This window comes from Aedes aegypti, unplaced genomic scaffold (genome assembly GCF_002204515.2).
Source record: "Aedes aegypti strain LVP_AGWG unplaced genomic scaffold, AaegL5.0 Primary Assembly AGWG_AaegL5_hic_scaff_1824_PBJ_arrow, whole genome shotgun sequence".
Classification (NCBI taxonomy): domain Eukaryota; kingdom Metazoa; phylum Arthropoda; class Insecta; order Diptera; family Culicidae; genus Aedes; species Aedes aegypti.
The window spans coordinates 155,751-174,216 of record NW_018735295.1 but is presented as its reverse complement, the minus strand read 5'-3'; the positions used below and the strand labels follow the sequence as shown (position 1 = coordinate 174,216).

The 18,466-nt window shown below is 36.5% G+C and overlaps 1 protein-coding gene across 1 annotated transcript in view; it reads right to left on the bottom strand.

Annotated features, from left to right (window-relative positions):
• Positions 1-17,255, bottom strand: part of LOC5567135 (pair-rule protein odd-paired) — a 39,287-nt gene extending 22,032 nt beyond the window's left edge. The window contains exon 1 of the mRNA XM_001651512.2: positions 16,299-17,255. Within this exon, the coding sequence (XP_001651562.1) occupies positions 16,299-16,776 (478 nt within the window). The 5' untranslated portion in view covers positions 16,777-17,255. The remainder of the gene's footprint in view (positions 1-16,298) is intronic.
• Positions 17,256-18,466: the final 1,211 nt, after the last annotated feature.

Genomic DNA, 18,466 nt, shown 5'->3' with positions numbered 1-18,466 from the left:
ATTTTTTGTCCTTATTAAAATATTTGAATCACATATCAGGGGGGCGATTCCAGATTAATATTGGCCTCCAAGGGGGCGAAAGTTGAAAAAGTTTGGGAAGCACTGGTTTAGGAGATTCAGGGAGCAAGTGATCAATTTAAAAGTAAAAACAGGAATCTGAATAAACTGTTATGTTTGGTTAGCAGTTAGACGACGATTAATTACAGGTAAGGGCTATAAATTTAGATAAATTGTGTCACGGTACACAAATGTGCTTGTATGTGTTAGGAAGCCATGTCTACTGCCATGACATGGATTCCTTCCTATATGTCCTTAAGATAATACATTATTCGTAACGATACGACATGTACTAGTTTTTTAAGCTTTATTTACGTGAATTTGAACTCATCTATCTAGTTGTTCACTTAACAAGTGTTACTCTTCGTATTAAAGTAAGCATTTTTCCAAGATCTTTCAAAAAGTTTTTCGAACTTATTAAGGTGTTTGCCCAAAGTTACCTTCAGTTATTACTTCAAAGATTATTATAGAATTTCATTTTCAGAATCAAATTAAGCAATTTCGTTCAAGATGGCTTGAGGAAATCAACTCCTCTGCCTCCACTGATTTCTCAGCATTTCCTCCATTATTGCCGTGTAGGTTTTTTTACGACTCCTAACAGGAACTTCTCTTAAAAGTCTTTCTGGAAGACCTCCAGACATTCTTTATTAAACTTCCCTAAGCAGTATCGAGTAATTTGTAAAGGGATATCTAAAGAAATTATGAAATATTTTTAAAACAAATTCCTCATTATTCTTCAACGAAACAACTGTAGAAATTCCTGATAAACTTCTACAAGGATCTCTAAAAACAACAACTTCTTGAATCCCTAGGTCTTCATAGATTTCTTAGAACAATCCCTGGATGAATTTTCGAGCAATACCTGATACAAACCGTGGATGAATTCATGGAAGAATCCATGGAGAAGGAACTTTGAGGAATTCTTGTCGGATTTCCTGGAACATTTCCTAATGAATCTCTTCAAAAACTTGTTAAATCGTTGAGGGTTTTATGAAAGAATGCCTTAGGGATATTTGGAAGATCTGTTAGATTAAATATTGGTGAAATCGGTGGAACAATTGTTGGAAAAATCTCTGGAGGTAATCCTGGAATAGTATCTGGATTTATTTTCCAGGGCAATCCCTGTGAAAATTACTGGAGGTAGTTGCGATGGATTCCCAGGAGCAAATTCCTATAAACATCCCTTGAGTGTTCTCTGGAGTAATTTCTGAACAAAATTCTGGGAGGATTTGTGTAAAATCTTCAGAGGAACTTTAGCACCAAAATCACATCAAGCAAAAAAAAGGAAAATAAGTCAAAACAACACTGCGGAACACGTTTTAGTCTCAAGCACCAAAATACCGCTATTAAAGTTAAATTCATATCTCGCATGCTTGGTGGATTAGACCAAAAATAAGTTCGATAAATCATACTTCAAGTTTTATGTAAACATCAAAGAAACGAGTGCACTGTTTTGTACAACTTTGGCGACCTGTAACTAAAAATTGTGACGTGCTGGAACATTTCTGAGAACGGCATCAGATACAGCAACCCCAAATCTACTAGAGACAAATAATTTGATCCGCGAGACAGGCAAAATTGTCATTTCTGTTACGTTGTGTAATAATAAAACATATCTAATCTTTGGGAAAAATTGACTTAGCAGTCTTGGTAGGAATTGAAAACAAGGTTTTGAAATATTTCCCGACGTTTCATCCCGATTGAGGTCTTTTTCAAGGGTTCGATTTTTTATTGTTCTTTCGTCAAGAAGGTTTTGCATAACGCGAAAAAGTCATATGAAAAGCTATTTTTCGGTTCGCCCCAGTGGGCACTTGGATTTGCTATCTTTCACTACTTTTCATGTTTCATATTCATGGTGGAAGATATCAAACTCAAGTGCCCACATTCGAGTTACACAAATTATAGCAACTTATCCGGAAACTTATGTAATTATTGAAAACTGATAGAAGTTCAAGTAATATTCGATTCCTCGTAAGAATTTAGCGATTTCGGAGAATTCTGAGATTTTGGTAGAATTCTGGTTTGCAGTGAGATTCTTGTATTGTCGGAATCTCAAGGATTCTAGCCGTATTCGCGAGAATTTTAATGAAATTTGCAGGGTTTCCTGTAGGATTCGCAAGGATTCCTCCTTACTAATTTAAGTGGAATCCTTGCGTCAAATTATCTGGTTCGAATCTCAAGAATTCCGTTCGGAATTGCGAAGATTTTAGTCAGATTCGCAAGGATTTAAGTTTGATGTGCAAAGATTACAGTCGGATTCCTAACCTGTCCAGTCGGATTAGTAACGATTTCAATCAGATTTGCAAGGGTTCCTATTGGATTTCCAAGGATTACAGTCGTGTTCGTAAAATCTTCAGTGCGTTTTGCAAAGATTCCAGTCAGATTTGCATTGATTTTCATAAGTTTCACATTCTTGGTGGATTTGCAGAGATTTCAGTGGGATTCATAAGTTTTCCAGTCAGATTCACAAGGATTCTAGTCAGAATATCTAGAATTTTAGTCGGATTTTCATGGATTCCAGTCGAGATTCGTCAGATTCGCGAGAATCCAGGCAGATTCGCTAGGATTCTAGTCCGATTTCCCACCTTCCCAGTCTGATTCACAAGAATTCTAGTCAAGGATGCCAGGCGGGATCGTAAGGATTCCAGTCGGTTTCTCATGTTTTGCAATCGGATTTGCAGGATTTTACTAGAATTCGCAAATTTCATACTCGGATTTTCAAGTATTCTTTCCCTCCTTCGGGAAATGTGAAAACAACGGTACCAGTACCTGTCAAAGTTGACAGGTACTGGTACCATTGTTTTCAAGTTTTGTTGAAGAGTGAAAGAGAGAGAATTTCACCGTGAAATGCCTAATAGTGAATCATCACTGAACGAGCAAGAAATCACATTGAAGAGCGAAAAAGAGAGAATTTTATTGTGGAACGGCCTATGGCCCGTGGTGTCTCTGAGAGAATGTAGAATCCTTAGCAACTATTTAGGGTGAAACATCACGGAATCCAAAGATGGCCGTCACAATGGCTGACTTGTGCCTACACACGTTTTGAAAGGCACGTTTCGGCTCTTTTTAGTTTAAGTTTTTTATTAGTGCATAAATGTAAAAATTATTACACTGTTGTTTGCTACTTTTTTCCTAAGATCTGTTCCTTTATAGTTTTGATGCAATATTGAAGTTGGATTCCAATGTCACAGATAGCCTCAACTCTCCGATAATGGAGATTAGAAGCTCTTCACATTAGAAATATTAATGATAGTTGTTCAAAACAACTTTTATAATAAACACATGAACATTTATACAAAATTTTATTTTTGCATTTTAAGCTACTTTGCATTACAAGTACCTGTTTTTAAAATAGGACGTAAATCTACACTCCAAAAATCAAATATCCAAAACAGTGAAAAATATGCGGTGATCGTTTGCACTAGCAATCACAAGAACACTTTCTTTGCAAACGTTAGTTTGAGGCCAATGTGTCTGACTGGTAAAGTGGGCTCATATTATAAGTGAAATCGGCTACTCCCCACTATCCCTTACCTACACACTCAATCTGTTCGGTAAAAATAACTGGGTTTTGGAACTACCGAAAAAGTCAGTAAACTAAAAAATAATGTCAGAAATCGAAAAACAGAGATTTTATACTGAAATTTTGCAGAGAGCTTTTTTTTTATATCATATATCGATAAAAAATAAAACATGGTGAAATTTTCTTTTCAATTACGCGTGGCGACAGTTTTCATTTTACTGACCTTTTCGGTAGTTCCAAAACCCAGTGAAATTTTACCGACCCCAGTAATTTAATCTAAGTGTGTACAGAAATAACTCCAAGAATTCATCGATTTTTCAAGGACTTGATTTTTGTTCGGGGATTTTTCAACCAGTAATTTTTCAAGGTATATTTTTAAAAAATAATCAACAAATTCTTTCGGGAATTTCTTCAAAGATTCTCCAGTAATTGTTTGAGGATGATGCCGCTCTTCATTAAACCTATTCCTGTTCGTACAGTGACAAACAGCAAGGCTGTGGTAGCAAAACAAATAAATCTAGAAATCGAGATAAACATGCGCAACTTGGTCAATCTTGATATGGAGGTACAAGAAATTTCTCGGTTCCCTTTTTTCATACACAAGCTAAGCGAATCACCCAACTTTCATCGACCAGCTGCGCACCAACTACGCCAAAAAAGAATAATTTAAACCACCTCTAATTTAAAAAGCTCCAATCCAATCCTTCACACGCGTACAAAACCATCTAACGCAGCACATTCGTGGCGCGTCATTAATCAGCATATGATTGCTGTCCCTGGTTCGTAATGTTAGAGGTTTTCCTATATACACACATTCAAACGTTGATCAAAACGCAAAGGCCGCTCAAATTTGACGAAAAACCGCGAAAGAGGATCCCTCAGAGCGGTAGTGATGGAGTTACATGTGAAAATGGTTCCCAGGTACGTACTAACTAAAAGATTTGAAACTCGAAATTTAAGGATTTCTCACGTCAAATTGCTAACGTACGATTTAAAGTATGCTTCAATACTCAAATTGGTAATACAAGATACCAGAACCCTTGGTGCCATTTTATATATAAGACCATATCACATGTTGAGCTAGGATTCTCTTCCACAATATTCTCCATCTGCACAGCGATTGGGGATCGATCGACGGACGGCGTAACACCGGTAGCTATTAAAAATCAGCAAATATCCACACGATCGCCGTTGTCTTCTTGCTTGTGCTTCATCCAATCGGCCAATTGTCTCTGTATTGTGCGAGTTGTATGTGTGTTTGTATGGCGCAGGTTTTTGGGGCTGAATTTAAGGCCTATGCATGATGATGATGATGATGGACCCGCGAAATGGAATAATTTTCTTCTCGCGTCCATTCGCAAGCCACTTTTCTTACGTCAAGCAGTTTATACGCTGCTGGCCCACCTCACAGGTTTACCATCGAAGCCAAAGTGGTTTTAAAATCCCCATTTCTCGATGATCCGGCCCCGTCGTCGGCCAATCAATGAGAAAGAGGAAGCAATGTGCTGTTGGGGTGCTTCAGGAGATCGATGTTTTCCTGGGCAAAATTTTCCCCGGCTGTTTTAGTCTAGCCAAGTGGACTGCACCAATACAGTCTACCAGCTGTTCGAAAAGATCAATAGCTGTTAGCTCGTAAGAAGCATACAGGAAGCTAAAATTGATATGAACTGGAGATGAACGTTAGTTTCCGCTTCAGAAACCAACGCAGAGCAGGAAAGGCCTGCCGAGCAATGTTTGATTGAAGACGATTTTCCACATTTCAATGTTCTCTAGGTATATGTTGATATCCAATGTCAAAGGTTTGGGCCTTTTTAATCTGCTTAAAGTTCATCTCTCTTCGTGTCAACATCTGCTGATCTTGATGTTAGGGCTGAAAGCGATTGAGTGTATTAAAAAAAGAACTTGAGATCTAATGCATGAAAAAGGAAACTAAAACAACAAAAAAGAATCCAAAAAGAGATCAAATATAAACTAAAAAAACAGAAACCAAGAAAAGAAAAAAGGAAACTGAAACCACGAGATAAGAATTTGAGTCCTCAGCGAATTAGATCAGGAATTTATCGAAGAATATTTGCAAGACTTTTTTGTGACTGTAAGACAAGTATTACAAATCGTATTGCTATATGATTTTTTCATGATTTTTCTCAGGAACTTGATCAGAGAATAATTCAGCTATTTATCCAAATTTTCCTTCAGATATTACTCCAAAGATTTCTTCAGAAGTTCGTTTAGTGATTCTTTTACCGACGTCCTAAGGAATTCCTCCGAGAATTTCGCGCAAAATACCTGCAAGATGGATTAGTCCAGAAATTACATACCAGAAATTACCACCAAGAATTTCTTCAAAAAAGCTTCCATGATTTACTCAAGAAACCCAAAGTTCTCCAAGAATTTATCCTATAATGCTTCAATTCACTTCCTTTGGATTTCTTCCGAAATTCCCGTTTAGAACATCATCAAGAATTTAACCAATAATTCCAATAATTTCCTTAAATCATTTAAAAATGTGCTAAATTCCCTATGGCAATTGGCTGGAACCTTACAAATGTATACACATTGAAGAAGCACATGGTTTGTGACATTTGATTGATTTGTGCCAACAAATGCGTGTGCATTTTATTGATTTCCGAGTTGTTAATTTCAAGTTGGTTCAGAAAAAGGGACCGCTAGGAATCGGAATCCGAAACCAAATCTCAGCCATGAAGACATGAACTGTGCTACTGTCAACTACAAGCAATTTGCCTAGTAAAACACAAGAATTTACGGTAATTACTTGAGCAGCCAAACATTTGATACGAAACCTCGTCATCCTGTAGGGCTCAAATAGTGACGTTCCTCACACAAGTACTAGTGGGAATGAACTTGTGTAATTGTCTTTATTGTAACAGTCTTCTTAAGAAAACGACATTTGAATGAACGACATGAAACAAAATTATGTACATAGGGTTATTTCAATTCCTTAATCCCTGCAACGCAAAAGCGAATCAGGGATTGCTAAATTGCAGTGTAATCAAAATCTGCGCAAGTCAACATCTAAACAATACCGGACAATTAAAGCTTATTACGGCTAGCCGAATTATGTTACAAAAAAAAACTAGCAATAACTCACGGAAAAGCCCCCCAACTCTACATATAAACGCGAGCGAATTAAAATGAACGAACGAACGGATGGACGTAAAAAGATGATCATCTACACATGTCGATGCTTTTAAATAAGTTTTCTGCCTCTGCTGATGAGTCCAATTGTGATTGTTGTTGTTGCCGTTTTTTTTTCTCTATTTCATTGTTTATTTTCCATGTATTTTTGATTCGCTGTTTTTCGGGTGTAATAATTTCTACGGAAAGCATCCGTGTGTGATTTCCATTTTGCCTAGGTGAATTTCTCGCTGGTCATGGACGAGGCTCGAGTTATGCGCGTCGACGTATGTACCAAGGCTGAAATTGAGGGTATATATGAGTGGCGGTACAAAAAGTTTGAAGGAGGATTTCCTATCGTTATTGGAAGAATGGGTTCTTATTTCAAACACGTGCGAATGTTAATGAGAACCGGATTAACGATGTGCGAAAACTCCTTCTCACGTAACATTCCAAAATGACCTATCTAATACTGAGAGGCTCTCTTTGTTCCATGTCCCCAGGGTTTGAGGGTTCCATACGAGGGATAAGTCTGACGTTTTCCAAGTGAACAGGAAAGATAACTTATACTACCAAATATAAAAGTATGTTTGTTATGTCAAAATTTATTAATTTCAGAGTTTTACAAATGAATAAATCAAAATCTAATAGAATTGTCCATTCTATGAAGAAATTCGAGTGATTTACTTATTTAAAGTCAAGTGTTTGGAATATGAGGCATGCTCGAAATTTGTCATGCTCGTCAAAAACGGTACCTAGTCTTCTTATTAGTTAACCCTTGACCGTCGATACAATTTCAATTAATTCTAGTTTTTGCAGCAAGTCTACACCCGACCAAGTAATTTAAAGTTTCATAAAAATATGGTGTTTAAAAGTTAATAAAAAGCAGGTTGAGTTATCTATTGATCTGTAAATTACAACTCTGCATAACAACTAGCTTGAAAAAAAAACATTGTGCAACAACAGGAAGACCCATTCATCCATGAACCCAAGGAATGAAAAACCTTCTATCTTGAGTTTAAACTCCTACTGGCTACATATGCAAGGCAACGGAGGTTAGGTAGGTAGGTAGGTATATGAAAATCGTACGAGCCAAACCGATGATGACCGCAGCAGAGAACGAAGGAGGAACCACAAAGAGGGAACCAACCGAAAACCGTCGACCATATATTTACGAATGGACATCGGAAAAGACTACCAAGACCAAGCAGAGGTCGAAAAGAGGCGAATAATTCCAAAAATTGGGGCCCCTCTGTTTTCCACCGAAGCAGGTGTTTAAAACCTGCTGCGGCTGCGTAGCAGCAAAGAGAAGGCCTTTTGTTCTCCGCCCTGCTGAAGATGGTTCCAGTGTAGGGAAGATTTTTACTCTCGGTCCCGTGCATTTAATAAGAAAGAAAGCTTATAGGACACTATTCGCTAATTCGGAAATTTATTAAGACAAACTGCATATAGTACCAAGGAGGTCATATCTATCCTTTTAAAATTACGCTTTTGATCAAATAAAAATGATTCGGTGACAAGTTGGTTTAGATGTTTTTTTGGATAATTTAGCAAGATCTAGCCATCAGATCACATTAATCCAATAGTCAACTAATTATTTCAACTATTGATTATCATCATTGTTTGTTCAAGCACGTTTCATGAAACGTTTTTATAGAAACGAAAAAGTCTTTAAAGTCGTGGGAAAGAAAGGGTTAAGCTACTGAACACAAAAAAAACACAACAGCCATTTTCGGTATTGCACTGCACTTGCTATGCAATTTGAAAGGGAACTCAATTTAATTAAGCACTCATTAGTCCAATCAAAAACCAAGTTACTCAAGGATTTCGAAATCATTATCAACCAAGAAAACGTTTTCGACAATTCTTGGGAGATTAATTTGGAAAAGCGAGAGCTATTAACACATATGAAGGCCTCTGGCGATGGTGACATTTTTTACATGCTAATCAAGGAACTTCCAGAGAGTAGCTTATCTTTGCTGATAAATTTAACAAATGTTTTCAGTTGGTATATTTTCCGGGCAAATAGAAAAATGCCAAGGTGTACCAATTTTGAACCCGGAAAAAATCTCAATCATCAATTTTGAACCCGTTCCAACAAATCTGACGGCTTTTCAACTGGTCTTGCTCTTTCTCAAAAAATAGAAAAAGAAAAAGCATTCGACCGTGTTTAGCATGATTGCAGTGTTCGTAAAAAAAGATAATTTTCCATCACACATTGTTAGAATAATCCAAAGTGAAACATTGGAACAAATGTCAAATAAATATATTAGGGCAGAAGCACCGATTTTGGCCATACGCCTATCGTAGCTATAGTGGATTATACACCGTTTTACATAGCCAATCACCATGAAACATCTGGACAAAACATTGTATCCGAATCGATTAAAAAAAGGGGAAAATAATGTATTTTCCTTATAATTTTAACTCGCATACACTTAATTTGGCCAGGATACTCCTAATTTGGCCACTCTCATTAGAAATAAATGTGATTGGTCAATTTAGGAACCGAAGCTAAGCCTCTGGCCGAAACTGATTCTGGTGGCCTTTATTGACCAACGAGATTTACATAACAAAAAATGGTTTCAGCTCAGTTCTTTTTCCAACATAATATGGATTGAAAGTTTGTATTTGACGTATACGCAGTGCAGGTTTCCCATACATTTTTCAAAAACATTTTTTTCTTAGTCTGGCCAAATTAATATGTTGTTAACAAAAATTATAATTATAGGTAACAAAACGGTAATTATAGCTTAATTTAGTTACCCAATCAGGATACTAGTGTTGCCTAACAAAGAACACATAGATATAAGAAATGAATGTAATGTTTGAAATGATACTAGATTATGTTCAGGTTATTCTGTACTTACATTTGTGATAATTCTGCCCAATTTTCTTGTGGAATCCTGCTCAGAATTCTGTGGATCTCACCCAGAATTGTGATAGATTCATGTTCAGTATTCTTGAAAATTTCTAACCGTATTCATAACGTATGACATAGTGTTTGATAAAAGATAGTAAATTAAGCATAAACAAAAACATAATTAGGCCGAAACAAATTTTACATTGACTTTTTGTCTAACTTCTAATCGTGGAGCAGGTAGATTTGAGGTTAGGCAATCGCCACTGTCTAAGAGTGCTCCACAGATTTTTTAACATTTCCTCCGGATTTGTTCTCCATGACACTTCAAAAATCTGTCAGAAATTAATTCAAAGAATTTATTCAGGAATGTTTTCCAGGGAATTGCCAGGGACTATTTTTAGAAATTTTTAGCAAATTATTGTTATCCTTGATGGAACTTCAGTACAAATTCCTGATAAACTCTTGGAAGCATCTCTGAAAGAACTGCATAATTCCTGAAGAAGTCATGGTAGATTGTCTTTTTTTTTGTATGGCATTCAATTGAAGCTGCCTAACAGCTTAACTTGTCAAGGCTGAACCCTCGGTCTGGCTTTTGCCAAATTTCCTCAAGGACCAATACTCAGACGGACTAGGCTATGGTGCCCACATGAACACTGTTTTTTTATTCTTATTGTGACGTGGTAATTTTTGAAAAGTACCCATATTCCCTTGCTTTTGAGAAAAGGAAGCATTGTGAAAATCAGCAGCTCCATCAGAATTTGTTTGAAATAGTAGTGTAGTAGTCATTACTAATAGTGTCTAGTCGAAATTGTTTTGAATAATTTGTCATTTAAGTGCTATTCTGATTACTCCTGTATTTTACGTATGATTAGAGTCTTAAATGTCAATTTATTTATTTTTCGTCAACCGACGTAGACTAGTACATTTTACATATACATATTTTTGTTTTATTTCTTAATACTAAAATTATGAAATTTATAAAAAATATTGAAAAAGAAAGTGTAGTGTAAGTAATGTTAATTTCATTTTGTTTTATTTTATGTGTTGCGATTTCTAATGTTTTTAGATTTTGCCGAGACATGGTAAAGTCAATAGTTTCGCAATGTTGATTGTAAATTCCCATCATTTGATTTAGAGGCCCGTTTTTGGCATAATTTGTTCGATGATGATTCGTCAAGAATAAGTTACGATTTTGTAGTTGCCTAGAAGGAGCGTAGAAATTTAATTTTGATAAGATTTCTGTAGAATCAATACGTTGCGAAACGATATCATTTACAAATGAAACTCTTGCGATTTCACGCCGCTCTTTCAAAATTTGTATGTCAATAAGCATGCAGCGTGCTTTGTAGGGTGGAAGTGGAAATGATGTCCAACCTAATTTACGAAGAGCATATAGTAGACATTGTTTTTGTACAGATTCTAATATTTCTTTGTGTGTCATTGAGAAAGGAGACCATACAATGCTGCAGTATTCCATGATTGATCTTACATATGCAATATATAGAGTTTTAATTGTGTATGGATCATGAAAGTTGTAGCAGAAGCGTTTTATGAACCCTAGCATTTTATTAGCCCTGTGAATTATTGTATTTTAGTGGTCTACGAAAGAAAGCTTAGAGTCTAAGATTACTCCTAAGTCCCTTACTCTTTCATATTTTTCCACATTTTGATTTCCTAATGAAATTGAAATTCGTGGTGTTGTTCTTTTTCTGCTAAATGATATTAGGTTGCATTTTTTTCATTCAGTTCTAATAGGCTTTTTTGCACCATATGTAGAATTTTTTTATTTCATTGCGGAATACATTGATGTCTTCTTCATTTCTTATTTCCAGGTAGAGCTTCATGTCATCGGCATAAATTAACACTTTGAGTTTATTGAAAATGAAGGAAATGTCGTTTACATACATAATAAAAAGAAAAGGTCCCAAATGAGAGCCTTGAGGGACACCCGAAGTGACTTGAATTGGTTTTGATTTGTTTCCTTTGAATTTTGTTGGCGGTCAGTTAAATACGATTCAAGCCATTTCAGCAGTCTTGGCTCGATACCATTTTTTTTTAGTTTGAAAAGTAGCATTGGTATGTCTATGCGATCAAATGCCTTGCTAAAGTCCGTATACAGAGCTTCTACATGGTTTCCATTGTCCATTGCATTCAATGAATAGTCAACAAATTGAAGTAAATTTGTTGAGGTCGAGCGTCCTTTGAAGAAGCCATGTTGTGTGTCAGTAATTCTATTTTTGATTTGAAGAAATAGTTTTTCGTTGACAATTGACTCGATAATTTTTGGAATACAAGAGATAATGGCAACACCACGATAATTACGTATGTCAGATTTTCGTCCAGATTTAAAGATAGGCACTAAAAATGAGCTTTTCCATATTTTTGGGAAGATTCCGGATTCAAGGGATTTATTAAAAAGCCAAAACAATGGCGCTGTAAATTCTTTTGCTAAATTTTTCATAAATATTGGTGAAATCGTGTCAGGGCCGGGACCTTTTGAAGCGTCCAAATTCATTAGAGCGTCTGAAATTTCCCGCACATGGATTTGATTTACACCAATATCTCTAGAAAATTCCGGATAAAACAACATGGTCGGCATAAAAGCTGTAATATTTGTTGGTGTGAAACCTTAAATGAAATTGGGAAGAATCCATGTAGAATGTGTGTTTGCTTGGAAGAACTGAGAAAAAAATTACTAATAGGCCTATCTGTCAAGATAAGCAACATTATTAGAGTTAAAAAGTATTTTCTCGCCTTACTAGGGATTTTGGTATTTTTTTTTTTTTTGCAAGAGTGAAGTGAAGTGTTAATATTCAATTGGTATTTTTTCTAAAACATATTCTAACAATCTCGTCCATAAATTCAAAAAAAAGTGTTGGAAAAACTGCAAAAGAAAATCGTCGATGGATGAAATGGTGGAGAAATTCCTTTTTTTTTTTTTTTTTTTTTTTTTGTCGGTAGCGATAGGGGTAGTACTGGCACTTTTAATCTGCCCTAAGCTCCTTCCCAGCATTTGCTTTTATAAGCCTCTATTGCGTTCATCACACAGACGTTCCTAAGCAATGTTGCTCAAATGGTCACTGTGTACCCTAGCAGCAATCAGCCCTTACCGTAGTTTTGCAGTCTAGTAGTTCAGACTACTATCAAACTATGATAAGGCCTGAAATGTTACTAGAGTGGTTAAAGTGAAGAACGAAATAGTTTTATTAAAAGGTCCCCATTCCCCATTTTATTTTATTATTCACTGTCACATAATTGCCTCACTTTTGCTGTCGTCACTTTTGTTTTTGACACTAGCACTTCTATATCAGATTATCTTGTATGAACTTTCGTTATCACTTTCCACTATCACAGCTGAAAGTTTCACCAATATTACATCACGCCACTTTCATACCAATTTTTTATTACCAATAATTGAAGGATGTTTATTTTTTTACTATTTAATTGAACTACGAATTATCACAACGACCGTAACAAAAAAATACTTCGATCACTTCTATTGCACTCGCTGTTATTATGAACACTGTCATTGTAAAAGTGTAAAGAACTATGCAATAGTGTTTTTGTTTAAAGAAATAAGTGCATACTGTTATTATTATGTCTGTAACCCTCACAATCACTTCAAATGCAATTTCAACAGTTCATCATCACTATGCAATTCATCAAGTATCATTATCACCCTCACAATCATTAATTTTATAACGACGAATGTTACACAGAAACTCACCGAATACTCACTTTTAAGTCACATAACAAAAAGTTGGATCATGCGTTAGCTTCGAAACCTATCCACCATTACCGATTAGTACAAAGGATGCTACAATTCATCTAACAAACTGCAACTACAAGTAGTGGTGCATAAGTAACTACTGAGCCCTGGCGGTCCCTCCATTTGAAGAGTTCCTGATAATATGCAGAAACATATTAACAGATCCTCAGCCTGCAAGCAGCCGTTTCATGATAAATCATGATCCGTTAGAGGTGTGCCAAAGTATTGGGAAGGTGATATTTTATACAAACGGATATTATTTTACGGTGCACCTTCACTTTGGCACCGTCAATCCCCATGATCCAGGCCAGGGAAATGGTGGAGAAATTCCTAGGACAAAAATTTGACGGAACTTAATGAACAACCCCTGGGTGAGTTAATCAAGGAACTCTAGGGAGAGCCCTTTACATATTTCTTGGAATAATCCCTGGAAGGATTCTGCAACAATTTCTGAGCCGAACCGTTGATGAATACTTGAAGGAGTCCATTTAAAAATGTTTGGAAGAAGTAATTTGGTAAAATCGGCGTATGAACTTCTCGATAGGAGTTCTTGTAGAGTTTCAAAAAAAAAAAAATCCCTTTACGAATTTCTTCAAAAATTCTAGAATTCACCTTGAGGATTTTCCTGTAAGAATAGTACTGTTCATAAACGCATAAACGTCCCATGTCCCATGTGAATAGGAAATCCAACAAACATGGGTCTTAAAGAAAATCTGAAGGAATTTCTGGATGGATTCCTAAGAAAATGTTTGTGGGAGATCTCTAGAGGAATTCATGAGTAACCTAGAAGAAATCACCAGAAGAAGCTAGAAGCTCGGGAAATTTGAAAAGAAATTCTTGGAGAGAAATTGCGGAGGAGTCTCTGAAAGTGTTTCTGGAGCCTCTAGAACTATACACCAGGATCATGACTAGGATTCAATGGAAGGAGAAAGAGGAAAAGAATGATGTTTTTGAGACTTGCGTTAAAATAGAGACCAAGTTTCTAAAGTCAGACGTGTGACTGGAAAATTTGGTTGAAAGCAAGAATTCTCATCCACAAAAGTCTTTGATAACCGAGTGGATAGCTGTTTTTTTTTAAGTAAATGAATGGTCAAAGATAAAAACTATCATCGCTGGGAGATAGAGGTGGATCTTCTCTTCATCAAATCGTTGTTAAGTATGGGAAAGTGGGTCAGTTTGGCCAAAGTTGGCAAAGTTAATAAAAGTGCTGAAAATAAAATGGAATCTTCGGATTTTTGCATGATTTCGAACAATTCTGTTTCATTAGTTCATAACGCATATTGATTGTTATTCGATTTGTTCTCCAATGTAATTTTGATCACGTTTTTCTTTCCTTGACCTTGTGTAAAAGTAAACTAATAGGCCCACGTATGATAAATAAATTACAATTACAATTCTTAGATTAATACACTAGATCTGCATGATTCCCGTTGCCTTATGAAATTCACGAAATATTGAACAATTTTTCAAAAATTAGACATTTTTTGACTCATTGGATTTCATAAGACAATTTTATAAAATAGGATAAATAAATAAATAAATAAATAAATAAACACTTGTGAAATGAGTTGGCTGCCTTCACACTTGAATTATTTTACGGATTCATGTGAAATCTCAACAGCTGAACAGTTCGGTAAAATAAATTGACGGAGTACGGTGAATTTTACGGTAAAAATTCACCGGAATCTGTAAAATTTCGACGGAATTCCGGTGTTTTATGTAACCAAACCGTTCAGTTGTTGAGATTATGGTGAAATTTACAGATACCGGTAAAATAAGCTTAGTGCGTTTCAAAAAACACGCATGAATTACATAGGAATTTCTCAAAGACATAAGAAAAAGCTGGGACTCACAAGAAAATGTTTTGAACTTCCATCGATCATTGCGTTCATAATATGAATTGATATAATGTCATAAGATACTCCAATAAACAGTCATTGATATCAATTATGAAACTCTTTAGCGAATCCCTTTTTTATTTTGCGAAAATGAAGATATTCTTAAAATTCCTAATAATAACAAGAATTTCTAGTGAATATCGGACGTTTTGAGTTTCATAAGAATTAATTTCATGAAAGAGAGAAACCGTCAAGAAATCAAGTAATCAGCGTTGTCTTATTGAATTCGTAGGGGGATTAGGAGCATGATGTACACATTCAGTAATTACTCATTTTAAGCCCATAAAATGGCAATAAAAGGTAAAGAGATATAGGGGCAAAATAACACATTCGTGGAATTTTGTAAAAACTTTTTCAATATTGAATGTCAAATATTCTGATAAGTAAAAGGGATCCTCCTCTATCACATTAGCAAGAAAAACACCTCTAGGTTAGTTACTTTTAAGGCCTTCCTTAGCCGTGTGGTTGTAGTCCGCGGCTACAAAGCAAAGCCAACATTGGCAAAGAAAAGCTCTCAGTTAATAACTGCGGAAATGCTCATAACAACACTAAGTTAAGAAGCAGGCTCTGTTCCAGTGAGGACGTTTGCCAAGATGAAGAAGAAGGTTAGTTACTTTGCTCAAAAATGAGATTCTTCCATCGTCTTGCTTATAAACCAATATGAAGTTGAAAAAAAAAATCAAATTTCAGAAGATAATTGAGGTAAACCATAAGCTTTTATACCGTCAAACAGTTCATAAACAATACAGATTTCATAAAGTGTATAAAATTTTAATGAAATATGCACATTCTATAAGGGGTAAAGTATAAAGGGGTGTCCATTTCTTCCCGTGTGTTCATTATGCCCCTAATCACCCTACTTAAATTTTCGCTCAGGGTAGATGAGTGTTGGCTTTCGTGGCTACCTCAATAACTCCCTTGAACCGCAGTTACACTGATTTTGTGTTCTATAACTCGATATCTCCCTAATTCGACGGTTTCTTCAATATCGAGTCACGCAGAGTTGACTGTATCATGAATCAATATCCAAAAAAGAAGTTATTCTCCCCCTACCTGTGTGCGTCCGGAGGTGCGCCTGGAGGGATTTCTCCCGCGGGAAAACCCGATTGCAGTAGCGGCACTTGATGGCCGACGGAGAAATCGAGCCCTCCACCATCAGGGTGGTCAGCGCCTCGGATCTCGGCCGGCCCCGTTTGTTTTCGGACTTTTCCGCCGAACTGCAGCCACTGCTGGAATTGTGCTGCTGATGCTTCCAGCTGCCGCTTCCATGGGTTGTCGGAGTGGCCGCTAGGGACTTGGCCACGAGCACATCCGGCGAGCTACACGTCGACGGAGGACTGGTTAGCGAGTCGTGGGAAGACGGTGGCCAACATCCGCCGCTGCCCCACTGATGCTGCATCTGATGTTTGCCATTGTCTCCTCCCGGTGTTCCGTGGGAGAAAAGCTGACCCAGCACCGTTTGATTTGTGGCCGGCGGAGGGCTTCCAAAGTAAGGCGAGGAAATGGTTTTGATTCGCTTCGGTGTATCCATTTTTGCGCACTTTGCTTATATCCACAGGCTCTATTCTTCTTTGTTCAACACCAAAACTTTTGCCCTACCCAATTCCGAAACACAAACGAAAATCCTCTCCTCAATCGCACTGAACTTTAACTTCAAAACTTTATTAACAATCACTCCCGGCTTCACGGTTCAGTTATTAGCACTCAATCAATTTCCTTTCTGCACGGGATTGCGGCAAAACGCGCAGCGACAATCCAAATTTGAAACTGAAAAGACGCTGCTTTTGCTGCTGGTGGCATCCATTTAATTTTTTTTAAACCACATAACTCCGGCACTCGACAGCTTAACTTTTCGGTACTAGACGCGATCCGCTTTGCTCCGCTTGCGATTGAACTCTGCGCAACAAGCCCTCAACACACAAACGAATTTTTGCGTGATTCTCTTTTCGTTCTGTTGTGTGATTATTTTGAATGAACGCGAAGCGAACGAAGGGGAATCGTTTCGCTTCTTCGGGTTTTTTCTAATGTGTGAGTGAGATGTTTTGATTCGTTTCGCGCTCAAAATCGGTTGACGTCGATGTCAAGAAAGCTGGCTTGAAATGAACTTGCGAACGCACTCCGGTTCATACCGTCAAGTGTGCGGGCACTGACCTGGTCGAATCTGAGAGAGACTCGCGAAGAGGAAAAATTCTAGCGTAACATTTGAAAAGGGCCTAACTGCAAAATGTAAACAAACTTGATTATTCATTATTCGTATCATTTTTTACGTAAATTACTCCTACATACTCTTACGGGCATGCAAAATGCATTATTAATGGTAATTTTATTCAAATTTAAAAGGGCCTATCTGAAAATGATAAAACTAAGAGGGCCTAACTGGTCATAAAAGGGCCTAACTGAAAATTTCGATCAAAATCAGATTGGCCCTTTCGTGCATTTTTAATTTTTCTTCATATTTTTCAATATTTAGCCCTTGTATAGTGATCAGCATAACGTGAAAATTGAGAAATGCTCGATTGAAGATTCTGTAACATATTAATTGTTACTATTTTAAACTCATTGCTATCTAATAGTTTCAAACTTTTGTTCGACACTCATAGTCTATTACTGGGCCACGTAACGTTTTAAATCTAACATAACATAAAAACTAGTAAAAAATGTTGAATTCAAACATCACCGGCAGATAGGCCCTTTTACGAGTCTTCAAACCAGTTAGGCCCTTTCAATTAGGTCCTTTAATTGAACATGGTTTCAGTTAGGCCCCTCCAGTTAGGCCCTTTTATTTAACATAGTTCCAGTTAGGCCCTTTTGGAATTTGTTAATTTTATTGATTATTGAATAGATTTTCAAAGTTTTAGAACAAAATCAATCGATTATGTGAGAAAATCAACATTGAATATTGAAAATTCTTTATTGAAGATTCAGTACTATATTGATTATTCATATTTCAAACCCTTTCTCCTATTTACTAGTTTTATACATGTGTTCGACACTCATGATAGTCTACTAGGTGGCCCATAACGTTTTAAATCCTAAATAACAAAACAACTCGTGAAAATGGTTGAATTCCAACATCATCGGCAGATAGGCCCTTTTACGAGTCTGCAAACCAGTTAGGCCCTTTCAGTTAGGCCCTTTGATTGAACATGGTTTCAGTTAGGCCCCTCCAGTTAGGCCTTTTTATTGAACTTAGTTCCAGTTAGGCCCTTTTGTAATTTATT